Source organism: Leucoraja erinacea, chromosome 4, assembly GCF_028641065.1.
Source record: "Leucoraja erinacea ecotype New England chromosome 4, Leri_hhj_1, whole genome shotgun sequence".
In the NCBI taxonomy this organism is placed as follows: Eukaryota; Metazoa; Chordata; class Chondrichthyes; order Rajiformes; family Rajidae; genus Leucoraja; species Leucoraja erinaceus.
Genome location: NC_073380.1, coordinates 108,154,513 through 108,176,330, shown reverse-complemented (window position 1 = coordinate 108,176,330; position 21,818 = coordinate 108,154,513). Strand labels below are relative to the sequence as shown.

At 40.0% G+C, this 21,818-nt stretch overlaps 1 protein-coding gene across 3 annotated transcripts in view; it reads right to left on the bottom strand.

Moving 5' to 3' along the window:
* Positions 1 to 1,451: 1,451 nt before the first annotated feature.
* Positions 1,452 to 21,818, bottom strand: part of rims2a (regulating synaptic membrane exocytosis 2a) — a 684,525-nt gene continuing 664,158 nt past the window's right edge. For all 3 annotated transcript variants that reach the window (XM_055634901.1, XM_055634902.1, XM_055634905.1), the window contains 5 exons: positions 19,680 to 19,821; positions 16,767 to 16,879; positions 11,181 to 11,282; positions 8,600 to 8,739; positions 1,452 to 4,417 (listed from right to left, as the gene is read on the bottom strand). In XM_055634901.1, the coding sequence (XP_055490876.1) occupies positions 4,199 to 4,417; positions 8,600 to 8,739; positions 11,181 to 11,282; positions 16,767 to 16,879; positions 19,680 to 19,821 (716 nt within the window). In that variant the 3' untranslated portion in view covers positions 1,452 to 4,198. The remainder of the gene's footprint in view (positions 4,418 to 8,599; positions 8,740 to 11,180; positions 11,283 to 16,766; positions 16,880 to 19,679; positions 19,822 to 21,818) is intronic.

Below are 21,818 nucleotides of genomic sequence, written 5' to 3'. Positions count from 1 at the left end.
TGATTCAGTTACCTGATAACAGCTGGGAAGAAACTGTCCCTAAATCTGGTGGTGTGCATTTTCACACTTCTCTACCTTTTACCTGATGAGAGAGGGAGTGGCCAGGGTGTGACTGGTCCTTGATTATGCTGCTGGCCTTGCCAAGGCAGCGTGAGGTATAAAGGAGTAAATGGAAGGCATGTTGATTTGTGTGATGGACATTGATATTTTGCCAATAACCTCTGCAAGATTAATGATTCTGCATTCCACTTTGTCCATTAAAATGTCTATGCTGCGCATTTCGGAGCAGAACGCTGAAGTCACTGGCCTATTGATGAGTCTTGCAGTCATCTGAGAATACACACCACATGGAGGCTTATTAGGTTGTTCTCTGCATTGGGGTGTGTCCTGACACAAAGAACAGCACTGTGCACCTCCCACCACCTATTTTCTATCCTTCACCACAATGCAGCCTTTTGTGGTGCTCTACTATAGCTGCCTTGGAAAGTATTTTTAAAGATTTGATTCACTGCCCAGCAGCCAAGGCATTAATAATCTCAGCTACCAACCAGAATTGCATGTGAAAATTATCCATATACTTTTATAATTGAGTTTCTCAACCAAGAAACTCCAGCACAGCCACTATCATTGATTGCACCAATAAAGAACGAGCTCCAATTAATTATTATTGATCCATGATCAATATTATGTAAATATGTAGCAACATATCTTTACAGTGTCATTTTTCACTGTAGTATCAGTTACGCAAGTATTGGTGTGTATTAGTTACCTTAGTCTTGAACTATATTAAACTTTTTAGTTTTCATGCCAGGGCAGGTACAGGGTGATTGTGACCCACCTTAGGTGCATAACTGTAGGATCAGTGCATCCTTCACTCTTATTGCTCTTCTTTTATAATTATCAGTTACTAATTAAAAACTCATCTTCTCTGTGGTTGATGAACTAATTAATAAAAATAATAAGTCATTGTAAGCTGCTAAATGACCTTTTCCAGCAATAGTTCTGTGCCCTAGATTCAGCCATAGATGTCATTTGTTATTAAAGATCTTTCATGTCATTTGGCCTTAGTCACAACTATCTAAAATGCCAGATTATCTGTATGCACGTTATTAATGATTGGTGTGGAAAGGAATCAGGCCACTATGATGTATTATACATCACATATCATTTTGGAGATCTAAATAAAAAAGCACCACAACTACCATTCCCAAACAATTGTTCCCAGCTGCATTTGGAATATATTTTCTGACTTTACTGAAATATTTATTACATACACAAACAATACAAGTGTTAATTATGATGACTATGCATTAAATGTTAGTTGAAGTATGTGGTACACCATGGAACTTCTCAGCTGCAATTCTTAACACTAACAGGCCACTGAAAAAAAGAAAATCTTGCCATATCACAAACACTGAGGAGAGCGGGGAAAATAAAACATGACATGCAGGTCTGTAAAGAAATGTTTTTATTAATAGTGTAGCCATGTTAAATACCATCACCAGAAATGAGTTTGTTTTACATTAGTTGTTGTCACATACAGGCCAGTTATCCAGTAACCTAACATCAGTGTCCCTTTACTTAAAATCTATGTACAAGACAGCTGTGTTTCACTGGAATAGTGCCGTTGTCATGACTAAATCATAAACAGATTTGCAGACATAATGTGAAAAATATTTTTAAAAAATTATATTGCCTCAAATAAATACTGCGTAATGATAAGTATGTACAAATCTTTCATACCTTAACATTCTTCTCGTTACAATTTTTGAAAGATCATTATAAGCAAGAATAATATGCACAAAATAATCAGATGCGTGTAAATTAAGTTGCTGTCACAATAATGGGACAGCATTGTGGAAATAAATTTTGTAATTTGGAACGCTGTTTTTCTTAAAAAATAGATAAACATTGTAGGTCCAGACTTGTAGTTGCTTACAACAATGTTGAAAAACTGGTGTTAGTAGCTGGTGGCCACTGCTAACTCCAATCCCGAGAGGTTAGTGTTATTTTTGTGACACTGTAGGATTTTTTTAGACAACTCAACATTCAAGACTTCATCTACAATACTTTAGTCATGAGACAAAGACCCAAGAATCACACTTGGTTTAAACAAAATTGCACCACAAATATGAAATAAAAAAGGCATTTTTCATTTTCCTTTTTAATGGTTTTCAAGCATACTCATTGCCGATCATTCAAGTGCTCCATCAGCCTTCTCTCCCGTGGCAATCTCTGTTCTTCGCCACCTCCCACCATACAAATCTCTCAGTCTACAGAGCACTTTTTAAAAAATATAGCCAAACCAACATTTCTCAATTGAGGTGTGGGGTTGGGGGGAAGGTGTCTCAGCATGGTGGGAAACTAACAGGGTGGAGAGTTCAATTTGGAATGCAAAAACGACAGATAAATAACGTGGTTTCCAATGGCCAATTTTCAGCTCTGTCTAGCAAGGGAACATCAGTACTCATTAAACTGCACAAATATATGTGTGAAAATTGAACTTTACAGCAAAACAGTTTGACCTCCAGTAATCCTGTCTATGGAACGTAAACTTTTCAAGCCCCGCAAAACTGAACATCTGATGGGATGATTTCTATACCCGGCTGGTAGAGGAGATTATCTCATCTAATACCATATTACTTGATTCGTCCTCTGCTAATATCAATGCTACTTCATTTCAGAGAAAAAAATGTCTGATTCCTACAGTATGTACAAGTTGGATCTTGCTAGAAACTATTGTATTACTTTTTTCTGAACAATGAGCCCACAATTCCTTTATTTGCTGTAGAATTCAATTTAAGATGAGAAAATGTAAATAAGTTCTATGTCATCATGCACTGTACAATAAAAGGATACTGCAAAATGTTGTTTGTCAAATGCATGCTGAATTACTGCAGTGTGTTGCCCAAGCCATGTTGCAAAAATACTTTCAACATGCTTGCAAATCATATCATTTTGTTTTTATTTGTTGTTAAAATGTATACTCTACCCAAGGAATCAAAATGCACTAACACTCTGCAACTTTTAACCCAGATGAGGGGCTTTAGTGGCTAGAGACACAGAGGTCATACTCAGAGCATACAATAAACTATCCAGTAAAAGGGACAGAGCAGCATGTGTAATCTGTGAATAATATCCGACCTTGAAGGTCTGTGTCATTAATTTAACCATGTTTTATTTGTCTGCAAGATGACACTTTTTAATGTCATGTTGAAATCACGTGTATTCAGACAAGCCCTTCCTTAATAATCTTCCTAGTCTGCAAAAGACAGACGTGAATGATTTTACTCTGAATATGGGAAACACGGTGTAATTGTATCCTATTGTTGCATTCACTCCCCCATAAAACCATGCACTGGTGAAACGTTTTTAAAAAATAATATAAATTGTTGAAAATGGCTGTTTTTTGCAAGTTTCAGCCTCGAAAATAATTTGAAATGTTTTTTTTTTTCTGTTTAAGTTCGGCTAAATTGGTGTCCATGCATTTTTTTTCAATTTCATACAGTATATCAGCAGAGAAACAATGATATCAGATCACATGGCCCTCTCGCTTTGGGAATCACTGTGGAATCTTTCTGAAGCTTCCAAGTTGGTTTAGAATGACAGTACCACATCGCTATGCATTGCATTTAAAAACAAGTAAATCTCTTGTTCTGTACAGTTTTGCTCAGCTGACTCCTTTCTGCTTTGCCCCGTCTGGTGATGTGCAGTCATTACTGGACATTATTTCCAACTTTCCACACAATGAGGCTTCCATGTTGACTCACAGAACTAACAACCAGCTGGCCTTCATGACGTCAGTAGCCATTGCTTACAGGAACCAATCTGGTGGGAAAGGAGAATCAGGCGATTCAAGAAGGATCAAAAACAAAAAGAGAGAATGGTTCATTGAAAAATTAGGGCTTTTGCTGTGTGGATTGATAGGTTCTTACTTATTTGTTTTTAAATCCATGGCTTCAGATTGGACAAAAAAAAATAGTCATTTAATTCCAACAACCATATAAGTTCTGCAAAACTCCACTCCTTCCCTAAGGACCTTCTCAGGGCACAATGTGTGCAATCTCCTCTGAGAACACAGGAACGCTTTTAATCCCTAGGAACAGGCTCAGAAGAAACAACATCAAGCATGCAGTGTAACCAGGGCTTGCGACCTGCGAGCTGAATGCTGGTTGCGATAGCAACACTTTCACAACTGCTATGAACGAGCATAAGAAGGTCCAGATGAACTTTCAAGTGATGATTGGGAAGCTCTTCTTGTCAGTGGGGCCAAGGTTGGATCAACCAGTGAGGAGGTGGGAAAGAGTTTATACCAGCCAATCACCATGTTGGACAGGTCAAGTTCCTCCAGTAGGATCTGTGCAACTCCCATGAAGGATTTGTGGTCCATTCGTCCATAATCACCCCACACAATTATCTAAAGGAGAAAAATAATTCTGTTAGCTATTTCCTGAAAACTAACAGTGAATACACTTTAAATGACTTCATTGGCAGTTAAACACTGAGAGAAATGTGAAAGGTATAAGCCGTTCTTATTGTACATCTTTGGAATATATGTGTAACTTTTATGAATATGGTTGTAATTCTTCCAGGTTATTTTATTTAGCATTTTTCTTAACCCCTTCCACTTATCTTAAATTTAAGATAATCTATGAAAGCTGAAGTCTGCATCTAGCTCACTGGAGAGTTGGAAATGTGTGTGCCAAGGGTAGGTAGCCATGGGGTACCACTCAAGGGTAGCCATGAATAAATTCAGGCATGTGCTCACCTCATGCGAATACACTGTTTGCTAATGGTGCATGGGGGAAAGATTTTGAAGTTGGGGTTTAATATTATTGTACAGAATATTACCACCACATAAAATATCAACAACGTTTTGAGGCTCACACAATTATATAGAGGACTTTTTTCAGTGTTTTGTGGCTGATGAAGTTATCAGGATTGTGATTTAAGATTAATTGTAAATTCCTTTAATTTGATGAACAACATGGTGTATTCAAGCTATGTCCAAATTGATGTCATAGAAACATAGAAATTAGGTGAAGGAGGAGGCCATTCGGCCCTTCGAGCCTGCACCGTCATTCAATATGATCATGGCTGATCATCCAACTCAGTATCCCGTACCTGCCTTCTCTCCATACCCTCTGATCCCTTTAGCCACAAGGGCCACATCTAACTCCCTCTTAAATATAGCCAATGAACTGGCCTCAACTACCGTGTCAATTTATTGTTTGAGCCAACTTTCCCAGTTCTGTGCATTGAATAATAAAGAAAAGCAACCCATATTGTTAACCAATCCTAATCCTTTTAAGATTTGTAGACCTCAGGTCTCACCTGTTGCACAGTATTGTCCCGTTTGTTATCTTCTCTTGCTTTGTTGTACCTCCTATATTCACAAACTCACATTTCACTGAATTGAATTCCATTTCCCATTTCCCTTGCCAAATGAGCATAACATTTATATCTGCCTGAGGTATAAAGCTCTCCTTTTCAATATTAACCATATGATCACTGTTCAAATCATTCAAAATGTATTCATCGTGCCCCTACATTTCAGTTGACATCATAAAATAAAAAGGTCCTTGTACTCATAGCAGTCCTCCAGGCACAGAAACACCCACCCACCCAACATTAACTTTCAATCACTCTTATAATTCTGGATGCAATTTGCATTCTCTCTTAGACCTCATGGGCATTTAGCTTTCTGACCAGTCTGCTATGTGGGATTTTGTCAAAGGCCTTGTTAAAATTCCTGGTGATGAAATCTATTGCATTTCCCTCATTCACCCTTCTTATCAATTTCTCAGAACGTTCCATCAAATGTCAGATATGAGCTCCTTAACCTTCCAGCATCTGCATGTTTACATTCCAGTCCTTTATCTGCATTGTTTCTTGGTTAAACTAACTGTGGTTTAAAGGTATAAATATAGTGGCTGGTGCATCTGATTGGTTGAAACATTAATATCAGCACCTTCTAGATTTCCTTCCTTGCTTCCTTTAACAATCTGGGATATACTAGCAGTATATCAATTTTCAAAGATTCTAAACACCTTAATTCACTCTTCCTATCAAATAGTTCACCGTTTTTTTCTAAAAGTCTGAAGGAGACCTTTAAATTTCGGGCAGATAAAACTAGTCTGGTCATTTGGGAAGAAAAGTTGGAAATTAAATTCACTTCAGAGAAGTGTAAGATCATGCAAGTGAATACATCAAATAAGAAATACTGAAATGTGTAGATCAGTGGTTCCCAACGTGGGGCGTACGCCCCACAGGGGGGCAATTTGATTTTTAAGGGGGGCAATTGAGCGCGACTGAGGTCTGGGTCCAAATTTTTGATTTTTATTTTTTTTGATTTTCCATCAGGTAAACATACATAGTTTATGTTTCAGATGTTATTTTGAGTAAATAATTTTTTGGGTAAAAAAGGCCTTTATTGTGTAGTTATTACATAATCACCGCGCCATCGCTCTTCATGCACGTCGCACGAAGCGCACGAGGTCAATTTTTTTTACTTTTGCTCAAAGACAGCCACAAACCATGTTCTTTTGAAGCTTGTTTAAAAACCAAGATGCGTTTTAGCTTCTTTCCGGATCACTAAATGATAAGATTTATATACACCTTCATGAGGATTTTAGAGGTGATTAATAAGGTTGGAGTAGAGGAATGGGTGATTTGACCAAGAATCTCAATGTTGTAAGTTGACAACTAGAAAAACATTGTATCTCCCTTTTGCCACAAACCTTTTTATAAGATGCTTACTCTCTACACACCTTGTATTTGCTAGTCACACCTTGTTTTCTAGTCCCATTGAGGAATTACTTAAAAATCTATTTCTTGAATGCCTCTTTTTGTTTTGAGTGATTTATTTTCAAGTGGCTGTTTGCAGCTCCGCATTCCAAACTAATTTTCTGCTTTCCAATTCCCACTTTGCTCTTCTCCCAATTGAACCTATGTTCCCTATCTTAATGCAGAGCAAAATAACCCCTCCCCAACAACACTATTAGCCTTGGTAGACAAAAGTGCTGGAGAAACTCAGCGGGTGCAGCAGCATCTATGGAGCGAAGGAAATAGGCAATGTTTCGGCCCGAAACGTTGCCTATTTCCTTCGCTCCATAGATGCTGCTGCACCCGCTGAGTTTCTCCAGCACTTTTGTCTACCTTTGATTTTCCAGCATCTGCAGTTCCTTCTTGAACACTATTAGCCTACCCCTTGCAGATATTTATCCTGGTACTGTTGAGGTGCAATCTGGTTGCACAGCTCCCAACTTCCCCACAATCAGTCACAGTGACCCATAAATATGAGACCCTCCTCCTGTATCATCTTCCCATTCACACACTCTTCATAGTATGCAATGCAAATCTAATAGGAAGTGAACATGCCTTGAGTCATGGTAATGAAGGAACAAACTGGTCTTGCTGAATCTTCAGAGTGTACAAATTTAGGAGAACATTTATTTATGGAGAATTCCTGCCGAATCAGCCTCATTCTCCTTCCACTTAGAGAAAGGATGGCTTTGCAGGCCTGCTGGGTGGCAATGTATTCTCCCATTTAATCTAATAGACACCAGGACCCAGTGGAATCCAAGTAAAGGGAACACTTAGTGGATATTAACACTGGGTGGCACCATCAGCGTCTGTCTTTAGTCTTTTTTGTTATATTTAGTTTTAAAAGTATGTGTTAATGTTCTCTGGTTTGTTTTATGTGGGGGGGGGGGGGTGGGGGAGGAGGTTGGGGGAAACAGTGGGAATGTGGGGGAGTCGAGGTGGTGGATGTTCACGTTAAAAACATATTTGGGTGTCTTGTTGCGTTTTATTAGTATGACTGTATGGCAAATCAAAATCCCCGTATGTTGCAAAACCTACTTGGCTAATAATGTACTATTATGGCTTCTACATATACATTAGTGTGCAGCTGCAATATAGTTTGGAAATTAAAACCTTGTTTCTTCCAAGAATATACTGATAATGATAAGAATTTAATGAAATTCATAGAAATTAGAGATCCAACTAGGCAGGCTTTCAGCTATTTATTGAGACTTAAGGGCCTGTCCCGCGAGCATGTGACTGCATGCGGCAAGCGCAACCAAACGGGAAGCGGGGGCCGCGCGGAGGTCGAGTGATCCCGTACGAGTTGACGTGAAGTTCGAGCGAAGTCCGCAGGAAGTTAAGACGCTGCGCACGCCCATCGAGGCGGTGCGTACGGCCTCAATGTGGCTGCGGGCTGGCAGGCCGTTGCCGCGCAGAATTTTTGGACAGTGTCAGTTTTTCGGAGCCCCGCGCGATGTCGGGACCAGCTGCGCACAACTCCATACGGCTCCGGCGATCGAAGTGGGACCGGCCCCGCGAGGCTGTACGGCTTAAGCGACCACGTTAGGTCGCGCTTGCCGCATGGAGTCGCATGCTGGTGGGACAGGCCCTTTAAGCTAGGGCTGGACATTATGTTGGCATTATGAGTGAAAACAGGAAGAACTTTGACAAACTCAGGAAGCTGGATGTTATTTTATAACTGTGATCACAGCAGACAATTGGTATCACCCCAATAAACTGTGTTTAGATAAACATGTGTTTGAACCAAAAGAATTGTATAAAGTGTGGTTACCTGAAGAACTTTTCCCTGGGGGCTATCTTCAAATGGCAGCTGTTGCTGGTACAGGGGGTCTAGGGTTTTTCGTGCCACTTTTGTTTTCTTTTTGGCTATGCAGATGCCATTTTCCAATAGATAAACTTTAACATATGGTGCTAAGGAAGAAAAGAATTGTCATTTGAATACATGTTAATACATGGATGACTGACTGTTCTGAATGTAATGGGAAAAATATGTTATTTTAGGTTAGCTGAATGACAGCAGAATATTATAAATCAGTTTAACAAGATGTATTTCAGGCAAAATATAAATAACAGAACGGAAGCAGGAATGATTCATATATTTTGACATAAATTTGTAGCTGTAACATTTTTTATAATATCACGTTTTTTCTAGAATGATGACATACTGTTTAGCTGTCCTGCTGTAGAATGCTTGTCAAAAAAATGTTGTAACATTCAAGGAATGTGCAGTTTAGTATTGAAATCATTCTGTCACAAATTCCTCAAAACAAATAATAACAGGTATATACAGTATGTTTGTGCTTTGGCTTCATCTTTTTGACATTATATATTTATTATTAGTACTTCCCTCTGGGGGGCAACTCCGGAATGTCAAAACTGCCCCAGCCAGACATCAAAACAACTTTAATAAAGTGGCCAGTCAATAGACGCTTCCGCCCAAAGATTTAATTGCAGTCAGATCTGTCTGTTTAATGACATTTTTAGCAAACATGGACAAATACCTCTGCTACCTGCAGCTTAAAATTCTAGGTGATCAAGCCCTCCATTCCTTATTTTACTGTGACTGTTCACACAACCAGGTTTTCACCCAATTGAAACACATTATTTTAAGAATAGAAAAGAAATTAGAAAAATAAGTATCATTTGTGAGTCTGTGACACTTAAACTTAAAAAAATAATCTGTTTTACAGCAGGTTGCGTTTCAAGTGGAAAGGTAAAGAAATTAGCCAATAAATTCAGTTGATCCAGTAAATGTACTATGACTTGTGGATTTGTGTAGGAATTTTATGCAAACGCCCCATAACACTGTTGGAGCATCTGCCCTGTTAATCATACATTGGTGCATGAATGCAGACTGTAATCTTAAGAATTGCTTGTTCAGAAGAGTTTAACATTGAATGAAGGGGAACAGCGTGTGGTCTCCAACTACAACTGCAAGCCACAATTCAGTTCCTGTACACAATCTGGAAGGATTTAATGCAAGCCTCAGCAGCCCAGGGACAAACGTCAGCTCCCTAATTTTATGATGCTGTTCTCGAGGTGCTAAGGACGAAGTGAAGAGGAAAAGAGATGTCCTTCACACTTAGGGGGGCAGGAAACCAACTAGATTACGCACAAAGTAGCAATAGGGAATGGACCAATGCCAACTGCAACATTCTGCAAGATCACAGAAAGCCACAGTAAATCGTATCTTCCAATACCTCCCATTCTGCATTCACATAGAAACATAGAAATTAGGTGCAGGAGTAGGCCATTCGGCCCTTCGAGCCTGCACCGCCATTCAATATGATCATGGCTGATCATCCAACTCAGTATCCCGTACCTGCCTTCTCTCCATACTCCCCTGATCCCCTTAGCCACAAGGGCCACATCTAACTCCCTCTTAAATATAGCCAATGAACTGGCCTCGACTACCCTCTGTGGCAGAGAGTTCCAGAGATTCACCACTCTCTGTGTGAAAAAAGTTCTTCTCATCTCGGTTTTTAAAGGATTTCCCCCTTATCCTTAAGCTGTGACCCCTTGTCCTGGACTTCACACATGTTGGCTCATACATAAATCAATTGTTTATGTAATAACAATTCCACCGATCACAACTCTTACACCTGCATTTCTCATGTTACAGTCAACATTAACCTTCATTTCTTTGTCTTGCCGGGTAAGGACTCACGGAATTGATGTCAGTGACAGCAGATTGGTGCCTGGCATGATCACGTGCAGAGATTCAGAGGATTGTGGAGAAGAGGAGCTGGTCATTTTCAACTATTCCAACAACGCTTAAGGAAATGCTTGGGGTAGGATCACCTGGCTAGAGACCTTCTCCAAGATTTCTGTCAGCCTCCTCTGACAAGAAGGCCTTTTCTTTGTGCCCTCATGCCAGAAGCTCAGTGGAGGCCAGAATTATTTTATGCACCCTTCGACTCAGCCTTCACCTTATCTGTGAAATATAAGTTCCATGCAACTCTGCAGTCCACTCTCATATGTAGCTTAGTGCCCCCATAACTTAGAAACATCATTTAAGGATTCCTTTAAATGTCACAGTGTTGTCTATGTGATGGGATGGGGAGATGGGTTCTTCTCCTGGTTTCTAGTACATCTTTCACACAAGATATCTGGTGCATTTATGGCGCACACATTATGAGCGAATGCATCAAACCAATGTTGTAGAAAGACTGATCCCAGATGGGCTGTTGGAAAATTGAAATTGAAATTTCAACTAAATTATGACACTGGGAGAAACAGCACAAAATATCACAACTTTTAGGTCATTATTTTTTGAAGTGCCGTCAACATCTCACTTTATTCACTTCTGCTTTGCAGCCTGTACATAAAAGTTAAGAAACAAACTTGTTTACCAGGTAAAGCTTTGGATCCGGGTTTGCCCATCAAACCTCGAGCTCGGATAACTTCTACTTCCAACTGCCCTTTTTTATCCATCATGCCGATTTGGATGTCACCTGCAGAGAGAGAGAAGACCAAATCCAGTGCATCAGTATATTGTACAATTGAAGCCAATGTTTGATATTGAGTTCATTTCAAATATTGTGGTCCTGATGTACAGAATTGCTTGATGAAAACATTAATGTAGAGTCAACTCTCCCCGTTTTCAATGACCCTCTTTTTCTGGTTGATAATTATACTCCTTGAAAGAGGACATTCAATTCATTCTGAAGAAGGGTTGCAACATGAAACAACATATCCATGCTATCCAGAGATGGTGCCTGACAGGCTGAGTTACTCCAGCACTTTGTGTCTTGTTTTGTAAGGGCTGTTCCTGAGTTTCCATTCAATTCACAACGTCTATTCCAGAGACCTCGATCTATTATGGACAGTCAGCAGATTTCAGAATACACTTAGTATAATACTGCAGTAGATGAAACAAGAATCAACAAAGCACGCTAGCTTTTTGCTTTTTTATGAACTTGCCATTTTCCTTCTAGTGTTGTACACTTGAAAGCTTCCCCAAGATTGATGATGTATTTAAATCCTATGTATCTAACTTGAAGAACATGTAACCATAGTCTGCAATTCTATTAAGTTAGCTGTGCTGCCAGGGAAACGGAATTGAATGTGTGATAGATTTCTTAATTAAAAGACAGTAAGTCAAGAAGTGAACTGCTTCTTGGTGGGTCAGGCACCTTGTGTGGAAGCAATGGACCGATGATGCTTGAGGTCGGGACCCTACTTCACACATATGAAGTAGAGAGAAAGCAGGAAAAGACAGGTGGGGTGAGGCAAAGCTTGGCGAGTGATGGGTGGGTACAGGTCGGGGGGAGAAAAGTAAGTGACAAAAGCTAGAGACACAAAATGATAAGGTAAGAAAGGAAAATAGGAATAAAATGTAAAAGGAGAAAGAGGGATAGGGTTGAAAGTGGATGGGGTAGGAAGGGGATGGGGGGGGGGGGGGGGGGGGGGGGGGGGGTTGAAAAGTATTTCAAACGTACTTCAGAAATAGGCCTTTCAGTCCAACCACCATATCCCGTCTACACTGGTCCCACCTGGGTACGTTTGGCTCATATCTCTCTAAACCAAATGTCTTTTGCATTGTTATAGTGCCTGCCTCAACTACGTCCTCTGGCAGCCCATGCTATCTACCACCACTGGCTGTGTGGAAATGTCGCCCTTCAGGCTCCTATTAAATCTTTCCCCCTCACCTTAAACCTATGTCCTCTGGTTCTTGATTCCACTACTCTGGGTAAAAGACTACCTTCACTCTATCTATTCCGCTCATAAACTTCTACACCTCTATTAGATCGGCCTAATCATCTTACACTCCAAGGAATAAAGTCCTAGCCTGCCCAACCTCTCCCTGTACCTCAGGCCCGCAAGTCCTGGTTATATCCTCGTAAATCTTCTCTGCACTCTTTCCAGACCAACAACATCCTTCCTAAAGCAGGGTGACTGAAACTGAACACAATACTCCAAATGTAGTCTCACAAATGGATAACATACCAACTTGTATACTCAATATCTTGACTGAAGGCCAATGTACTGAAAGACTTATTGACCACTCTATCCACCTGAGATGCCACTTTCAAGGAACTCTGCACCTGCATTCATAAATGCTTCTGCTCTATGACACTCCCCAGGGACCTGTAATTCACTTCGAAGGTCCTGCTATGGTTTGATCCAAAATGCATTACCTCACACCTATCTGCATTAAACTCCAATATGGGATTCAGGAATTGAAAATGGGCATTTGGTGCAGTGAATGGAGCAGTGTGACTTGGGTGGTGGATGAAATGTATGCGCACAAGGATAGGGGAAGAGGAATGAGAGGGGAGGTACAGAGGTGTTACTTGAAATTGAATTATTCAATATTCCTACAATTGGTTTGTAACATATCAAAGCAGAATATAAAATGCTTCTCTTCCAGTTCGTGTGTGACCTCACTCCGGCACTGGAGTAGGTCAAGAATAGAGGGATAGGTATAGGAATGGGATGTTAAAATGATTAGCAACTGGGAGCACCAGCTGGTATTGGCAGACTGAGCACAAGTCTGCAACAACAGAGTCACCTCGTCTATGTTTAAGAAAGAACTGCAGATGCTGGAAAATCGAAGGAAGACAAAAGTGCTGGAGAAACTCAGCGGATGCGGCAGCATCTATGGAGCGAAAGAAATAGGCAACGTTTTGCGCCAAAACCCTTCTTCAGAATGATGTAAGGGTTTTGCTGTGTGGGGGGGGGGGGGGGGGGGGAAGAAAGGAAGAGGAGGAGCCAGGGGGGCTGAGGGAGAGCTGAGAATGGGAGGAGACAATGAGGGCTACCTGAAACTGGAGAAGTCAATGTTCATGTTCATGTTCCTGCCGCTGGGGTATAAACCCCATGAACATTGACCTCCAGTTTCAGGTAGCCTTCATTGTCTCCTCCCCTTCTCAGTCTCCCTCCGCCCTGTGGCTCCTCCTCTTCCTTTCATCTTCCCCCCCCCACATCAGTCTGAAGAAGGGTTTCGGCCTGAAACGTTGCCTATTTCAGTCACCTAATTATGTTTGGTCTTGTCAATATAAATTCTCTAATTTCAAGTCATAGCCCACCTGCCCCTACTGAGTATTTCCAGCAGGTTTATTTTGCTCAAGATTCCAGCATCTGCAGTTTCCTGTATGTCCTAGTCAAAACTAACTTGCCACCAGTAACTCTGAAGTACAGTGTGGTTTGTTACAAAACATCATTGAGGATGATGAAGCGCGATGCTTTTATGGTTAGTTAACACATTTTGAATGCCATAGAGGAAATACAGAAAGTTGAATGGGAAATGTATACAACATAAGTAGCACAGCCCTTTAAAGAGTTAAACAATCTGCCCCATTTCATTTCCATCATCTCAAACACTGATGGTCAGAATTCGTTCCTCTCTTATGATTGCAGTCATCAACAGCCATTCTACTTTCATCTGTATTCCCAAAGAAGTCGGAATTAATCTAAATATATGATTTATGAACTAATTTGAAACAAGGACATTTCCATTCTATGTCAGATTAATTTAATTTTAATATGTCAACCAATTTATTGCAAGGAATATTTGTACATCCACAGTTATTTTAAGAACTTCAGTCATGACAGTGACATGAAAATTGACAGATCAATGAGAGACACGCATTAAACTTCAGTAGTGTTCCATTTACTGCTGATTCTTGATGCACATAAGTCATAATTTTAAACACTTAGACAGCATTGAAGTGTCTTGTTCTGCCCCCTCCCCAGCCATGGCAATTCATCAGCATCTATTTTCTAAATGCAGTGTGTGCATTTTGTTTTGCTATTTGGTTGAATTGCAATTGACAGCGTTTGAAATAAACAGTATTTCAAGACCTCATGACACACTCCATGCAGAATAAACCGGCACCCTGCAGGCATTTCCTCCTGACTCTCTAGGCTCCGGAAGGAAATGTCATTCTTTTGTATGTGATAGAATAAGATGTATTGTTGAAGAGATAAATATAATACAAAATGTTAAAATTCTGATGTGTAATATTAGTAATAATTAATGTTTTTGATATGAAATTTCTCTCACTGCCTTCGTGCCTTTATAGAAGTGGAAAACAAGACAAATTGCCAACATGTTCACAAGATGTGATTGTTCCTGATTCTGGACATGACTGTTTTATGTCTGAAATAGTGCTTGTGATTTAAAGTACGCACATAGAAACATAGAAAATAGGTGCAGGAGTAGGCCATTCGGCCCTTCGAGCCTGCACCGCCATTCAATATGATCATGGCTGATCATCCAACTCAGTATCCTGTACCTTGTGTCTCAACATACTCTGCTAAACATTTCATTGCTTGCATCACTTATATATTTGCAATGTTAGCATGGGTTAATTGGTAAATTAGATTTAAGCTGATATTTCTATTCTTAGAATATTAACATGTTCTGACGCATTATGTATGAATTCTGTCTTACAGGTTCAAGATATGGCATTCCTGTCATTTTCATAGAATAATACCAGTGTTATCTTTGTATTTTAAATTTTGTGTTATTCAAATTGCTATCAAAAATGAGAAAGAAAAATATGTTTCTCTTATCCATCTTATTGTTTTATTGTAAGCACCTTCTATCCAATGCTATACCAATCCTTTGTCTTGTCTGTCCTTTAACAGTTTTTGAAGGTTGTTAAAAATCACTCCAAGGTTCTGGTTTCACAGAGACAATCTAATGGTAGGTTGGACTTCCCATAGTGGGACCTAGTGGGCTCCAGACTTTGGTATGAGCTCTCCTAGAGATGTGATCATTTGACATTGATCAGAAGATGTTAACTAATTGTTACAAATGCTATTGCTTGAATTAAACACTTTAGAAATTCTAGCCATTAAGGTGGATTTGAATGATCCAAGAAGGATGGCGATAATATAATTTAGTCAGCAGACTCCTTGCAGTGGTGCCTGCAGACCAGTGGTAACATACAGGTCTAGTACCTACTATCTAAATGCCGTCAAGTTGGGAAAAGGGGAAGTACAACGGGATCTGGGGGTCCTTGTACATCAGTCTTTGAAAGTAAGCATGCAGATACATCAGGCAGTGAAGAAAGTGAATGGCATGTTGGCCTGTATAACAAGAGGAATCGAATATAGGAGCAAAGAGGTCCTTCTGCAGTTGTACAGAGCCCTAGTGAGACCACACCTGGAGTGTTGTGTGCTGTTTTGGTCCCCTAATTTGAGGAAGGACATTCTTGCTATTGAGGGAGTGCAGCGTAGGTTTACAAGATTAATTCCCGGGATGGCGGGAATGCCATATGCTGAGAGAATGAAGCAGCTGGGCATGTACACTCTGGAGTTTAGAAGGATGAGAGGGTATCTCATTGAAACATATGAGATTGTTATGGGCTTGGACACAATAGAAGCAGGAAACATGTTCCTGGTGTTGGAGGAGTCCAGAACCAGGGACCACAGTTTAAGAATAAGGAGTAAGCCATTTAGAACCGAGACGAGGAAACACTTTTTCTCACAGAGAATGGTGAGTCTATGGAATACTCTGCCTTAGAGGGTGGTGGAGGCAGGTTCTCTGGATGCTTTCAAGAGAGAGCTAGATAGGGCTCTTAAAAATAGCAGAGTCAGGGAATATGGAGAGAAGGCAGGAACGGAGCACTGATTGGGGATGATCAGCGGTGCTGGCTCAAAGGGCCAAATGGCCTACTCCTGCACCTATTGTCTATTGTTTAATTGTCCCTCTTCCAAAAGCTGGGCCGGAGAGATTGTTGGCCATATTGCTGTGGCTTGGGAAGTGGTCTGTAGTTATAATATCCCAGTGGTAAGGTGGGCTGGAGGAAGGGTAGCAAAGGGGTTTGAGCAGGCACACTGCAATTAGTGCTCAAAGAGCAGTAACCCACTTTTGTATTTGGATAGTGGTGGGGTCGAGTAATATGGGATTCCACGACCACTGAATATTTATCAATATTCAACTAAGAAAATTACTTGTATTAACATAAAATAACAGCCCCACTCACCCATGGATGGTGTTGCAAGGGTCTGACGTCCTACCATCTGTGCTGGACCAAGGCCATCCAGAAAATCACTGAATTGGCTGTCCGATGCCAATCGAACACCAGGAAAGATAAGGCTACGAGGAATAATAAGTGCAAGAAATTGACTGTTAGTAATCCAAAAGACATGAGTAATTAAGCCATAACATTAATTTTTAAACTCCACCTTGAAATACATCCAGCAGTTTTTATTTCTTGATGTTTCATTTGCGTAAAGAGATGCACTATAGATTAATCTATCTGTCTGTAGCTCAGGCAGCACAGCTGTTGTACATATACCTAAACAAAAATACCCTTCATCAGGTTTGGTAATATCTCATATTTGTCAAGAGCTAAGAGTCAAGAGTGTTTTATTGTCATATGCACCAAAAGCCAACTACGAAATTTGTACTTGCAGCAGCATAATAGGTCTGTTAACATAGTACTCAATAGATAGCATAGTAAAATATACAAAAAAATGTTCAATAAATTAAAAATTGTATTGCAAAATAAAATAGCCCAAAGTCCTTAGTGCAACCAAACAGTTCATAGTTGAGATGGTATTTGTAGTGTTCAATAGACTGATGGTTGTTGGGAAGAAGCTGTTCCTGAGCCCGTGACGTTTCAATCATTGGCTGTTGTATTTGGTTAAGTCATACAACCACATAACCATGTAACAATTGCAGCAATGAAACAGGCCAACTTACTCTCACCTAGTCCCATTTACCTGTACTCAGACCATAACCCTCCATTCCTTTCCCGTCCTTATACCTATCCAATTTATTTTTGAATGATAAAATCGAACCTCTTCCACTGGAAGCTCATTCCACACCGCTACCACTCTCTGAGTAAAGAAGTTCCCCCTCATGCTGCCCCTAAACTTCTGTCCCTTAATTCTCAAATCATGTCCTCTTGTTTGAATCTTCCCTACTCTCAATGGAAAAAGCTTTTCCAGGTCAACTCCCTCTCATAATTTTAAAGACCTCTATCAAGTCCCCCCTTTACCTTCTGCGCTCCAAAGAATAAACCTATCTTGTTCAACCTTTCTCTGTAAGTCATGTGAATATTGAGCAATGTGTGAGCAAATAAAAAGTTAAACATTTGGCAAGAGATACAATTGGTTTCTGACAAAGCCAAGGCATGGAATAAAAGTAAAATGAATATGTAGTAGATACATTATTTTTTTAAATAGATTGACATATTATTTGTTCTCTCAAGCTTAAAAGTTATTTGAGGAGGTACAATTCCACAATTAGCATTCTAGTTTTGTTGCCAGGAACCTCATAAATAACCAGTATGCTGATCTTCCTGTTTAGCTTTTCTGGAATTATTTATGTGCATGAAATCAGCCCGAATTATGCCTCTCCAAGATGGTCATGACTAACAGTTCCACAAGCGTGAGCCAGCAGCTGAAATGGCTGATAAATGTGAAGATTTTATGAATTCTAATAGGAGTAAGTGTATAACAAGGTTTGTGATGGCCTGTTTTACTGTACCAAACATAGTCTCTGTGCTGATATTATGTCTGCACCATAAAATATGTCAGTAAATGACACGGGGTGTATTTTTATAAAACTCTCTTTTAAGACCTATTACTGCATGGTTTAAAAACTGGCCTGAAAATTCAGCTCTTTTATGCTCTTTCTTAGAGTAACATTCTCACGAAGAATCTTGCACCTGAGGGGTCACCTCTTGTTCCTCTATCCACAGATGTGCCAGGCCTGCTAAATGCTTCGAGCATTTCATGTATATTTTTATTTCAGTCTTTCAGCAGAATCTGCAGAAAGACACAAAAAGCTGGAGTAACTCAATGTCACCCATTCCTTCTCTCCAGAGATGCTGCCTGGCCCGCTGAGATACTCCAGCTTTTTGTGTCTATCTTAGGTTTAAACCAGCAACTGCAGTTCCTTCCTTCACATTCCAGCATCTGCAGCTTTTTTTGAAGTCCCAGTTGTAGCCAATGCCTAATTGCATTTCCCATGCCATTCGTCAATACCAGTGAACAGGGAAGGTCATATGATTGGGTCTTAAGCACAAATGACACAAATGATACTTTGTTTTGCAGGTGATTGATGTGGAAATCCTTGGTGGTTTTTCGTGGTTGTGTCCTGCTTTTGGCCTGGGTGTGACTTTTCATCTTTCACCATTTAAGAAATACTCTATTTTTCTGCTTTGTGCATCAAAGTAGATAACTACATTTTTTTGCCTCTTCTTGGAAGGATATGGGCCAAACGCGGGCAGGTGGGACTAGTGTAGCTGGGACATGTTGGCCAGTGAGGGCAATTTGGGCCGAACGACCTGTTTCCATGCTGTATCACTCTATCACTCTCCATTGGATCATCTTTATACTCTCTCTACCCAAAATCCCATCTTGAAAAACAATCATGTTTTTTTCCAGATTTGCTGAAGAGCTTCAATGGGGAACAAGTCTGGACATTATCCTTAGGTAAGATAGATAATTTGTGGGTTGAATGTTCTCCTAGGGTACATTATTTTGCCTTGATAATTCAGAGTGGAATTTCTCTCACTCTTCTGCTACAATTGACTCAGGATATTAATCTAATATTTTGCATATTCATGATTAAAGTGTAAAGGAATGTACAAGTGTATATAAACTATAAGCGTCTTTCCAGATTAATGGAATCTTTGTTATAGCAGGGTCACCAAAACTGAACATAATACAAATGTTGGACCATCAATGTATTTTACAACTGCACCAAAACATCCCAAACCTAGACCCGGTGCCCTGACTCATGCCAACAGCCTTGTTCACCACCCTATCCACCCACTGGTTATTAAATCAAAGTAATTTAGGATGGAGGGTGTGAGAAATACCAAAGTCTGTTTACTCTGCACCAATGCATTGCGTTTTGAAAATCTTCTTTATATAGAACTTACTTTCCCTCCGAACTGTAACTGTTCATGCTTCCATCTGTAGATTCGCGACTCGGTTGTCGGGTCATTCTATTCCTCATTTCGACGGCTAACCCAGTTTCAGTACTTCTCTGGATCGTACTTCGTAGTTTTTTCCCTCCAGCCTCTATGGAACCAAGAACGGGAGAATGTTAAGTTACACTGTCTTTCAAAATGTATATCCAGTTTATTAATATTTACCATATGCAGGAGGCCAATCCTGAAAACAAGATGATATTCCATATAATCACCATTGAATATAATCTGGTAAAGAAAACCGATTATGAGATAAAAACAAAACCTACCCACAGCCATCAGGCTACTAAATACAACATCAAACAAACTCTGAAAAATAACAGTCTTTTGCACTTTGTCTGGTTATTTATTGTGTATATATATGGCCTATGGTATATAGACACAATGAACTTTTATCTCCTGTTCTGTATTATGTTTACATATTCTGTTGTGCTGCAACAAGCAAGAATTTCATTGTCCTATCTGGGACACATGACAATAAAACTCTCTTGACTTGACGTTAAGTTCCAGTTAATGGAGTGAACAGCTGACACTGTTCATAAAAGTGTTATACTTCCAGGTCCAATTGCTGTGACGGGACTAAACAATGCCTGAATAAGTAGAATAAAACATATTTTACAGCTGGATTCGGAATAACAATACACTTCCATCATGACAGGAATGAAAGATTTTTATTAATTTATATGTTTTAGTCAAGTCAAGTCAAGTCAAGTCAAGTCAAGTTTATTTGTCACATACACATACGAGATGTGCAGTGAAATGAAAGTGGCAATGCTCGCGGACTTTTGTGCAAAAGACAAACAACAAAACAACCAAACAAATTATAAACACAATCATAACACACATATTCTTTTACATAATAAATAATAGAAGGAAAAAAACGTTCTGTAGAGTTAGTCCCTGGTGAGATGGGCGTTTACAGTCCGAATTGCCTCTGGGAAGAAACTCCTTCTCAACCTCTCCGTTCTCACTGCATGGCAACGGAGGCGTTTGCCTGACCGTAGCAGCTGGAACAGTCCGTTGCAGGGGTGGAAGAGGTCTCTCATGATTTTGTTTGCTCTGGAGTTGCACCTCCTGTTGTATAGTTCCTGCAGTGGGGTGAGTGAAGTTCCCATAGTGCGTTCGGCCGAACGCACTACTCTCTGCAGAGCCTTCTTGTCCTTGGCAGAGCAATTCCCAAACCAGATGGTAATGTTCCCGGACAAGATGCTTTCCACCGCCGCTGCGTGGAAGCGCTGGAGGATACTCGGAGACACTCTGAATTTCCTCAATTGCCTGAGGTGGTAAAGGCGCTGCCTTGCCTTACTCACCAGTGCTGAGGCGTGTGATGACCATGTCATATCCTCAGAGATGTGGACTCCCAGATATTTAAAACAGTTCACCCTATCCACAGGATCCCCATTTATACTCAATGGAGTGTATGTCCTCGGATGATGTGCCCTCCTAAAGTCCATGATCAGCTCCTTCGTTTTTTTGATGTTCAAGAGGAGGCTGTTCTCCTGGCACCAGAGTGCTAGATCAGCCACCTCCTCCCGGTAGGCCTTCTCATCATTGTCTGAGTTTGGTTGGTTTTAACTTAACTATTTTGACTCTTATGCAAATATTTAAAGAAACCTCAGTTTTTACATTAGTAAGCACAATCTTCCGATCAACCTTCGTTATTTTCTGGCACAGAATGTCAGAATAAGCAATGCCCTGTGTATGGATGGTGATTGCTGGCAATTGGAAGTTGGGAGCACCTCTAGAATTCTCTGATGACACTGCTTTGCTTTATCAATTATGCTAATGTAATGTGGGTAGGTGGCAGAATTTATGTTCAAACTCTCCAAATGTTACTTGCAAAGTTACTATTCTGCTTTGAGAGAATCTAATAGACTAGTTAGAAAATATACAATGGCGACTTGTGACTGTGTTTAATTAATTTAAATAAATGACTCAATTTTACAAGTAATGTGAACATTCAGTAGTATAATGAACAAATAATGAGTGTTTCTTAAGGGGAAAAGCTGTTGCTTTACATAGTAATAATGTATTAAATTTCCAAGTATAATCTGAGCTACCAGAAGCATTTTGCAATTTCACTTACTC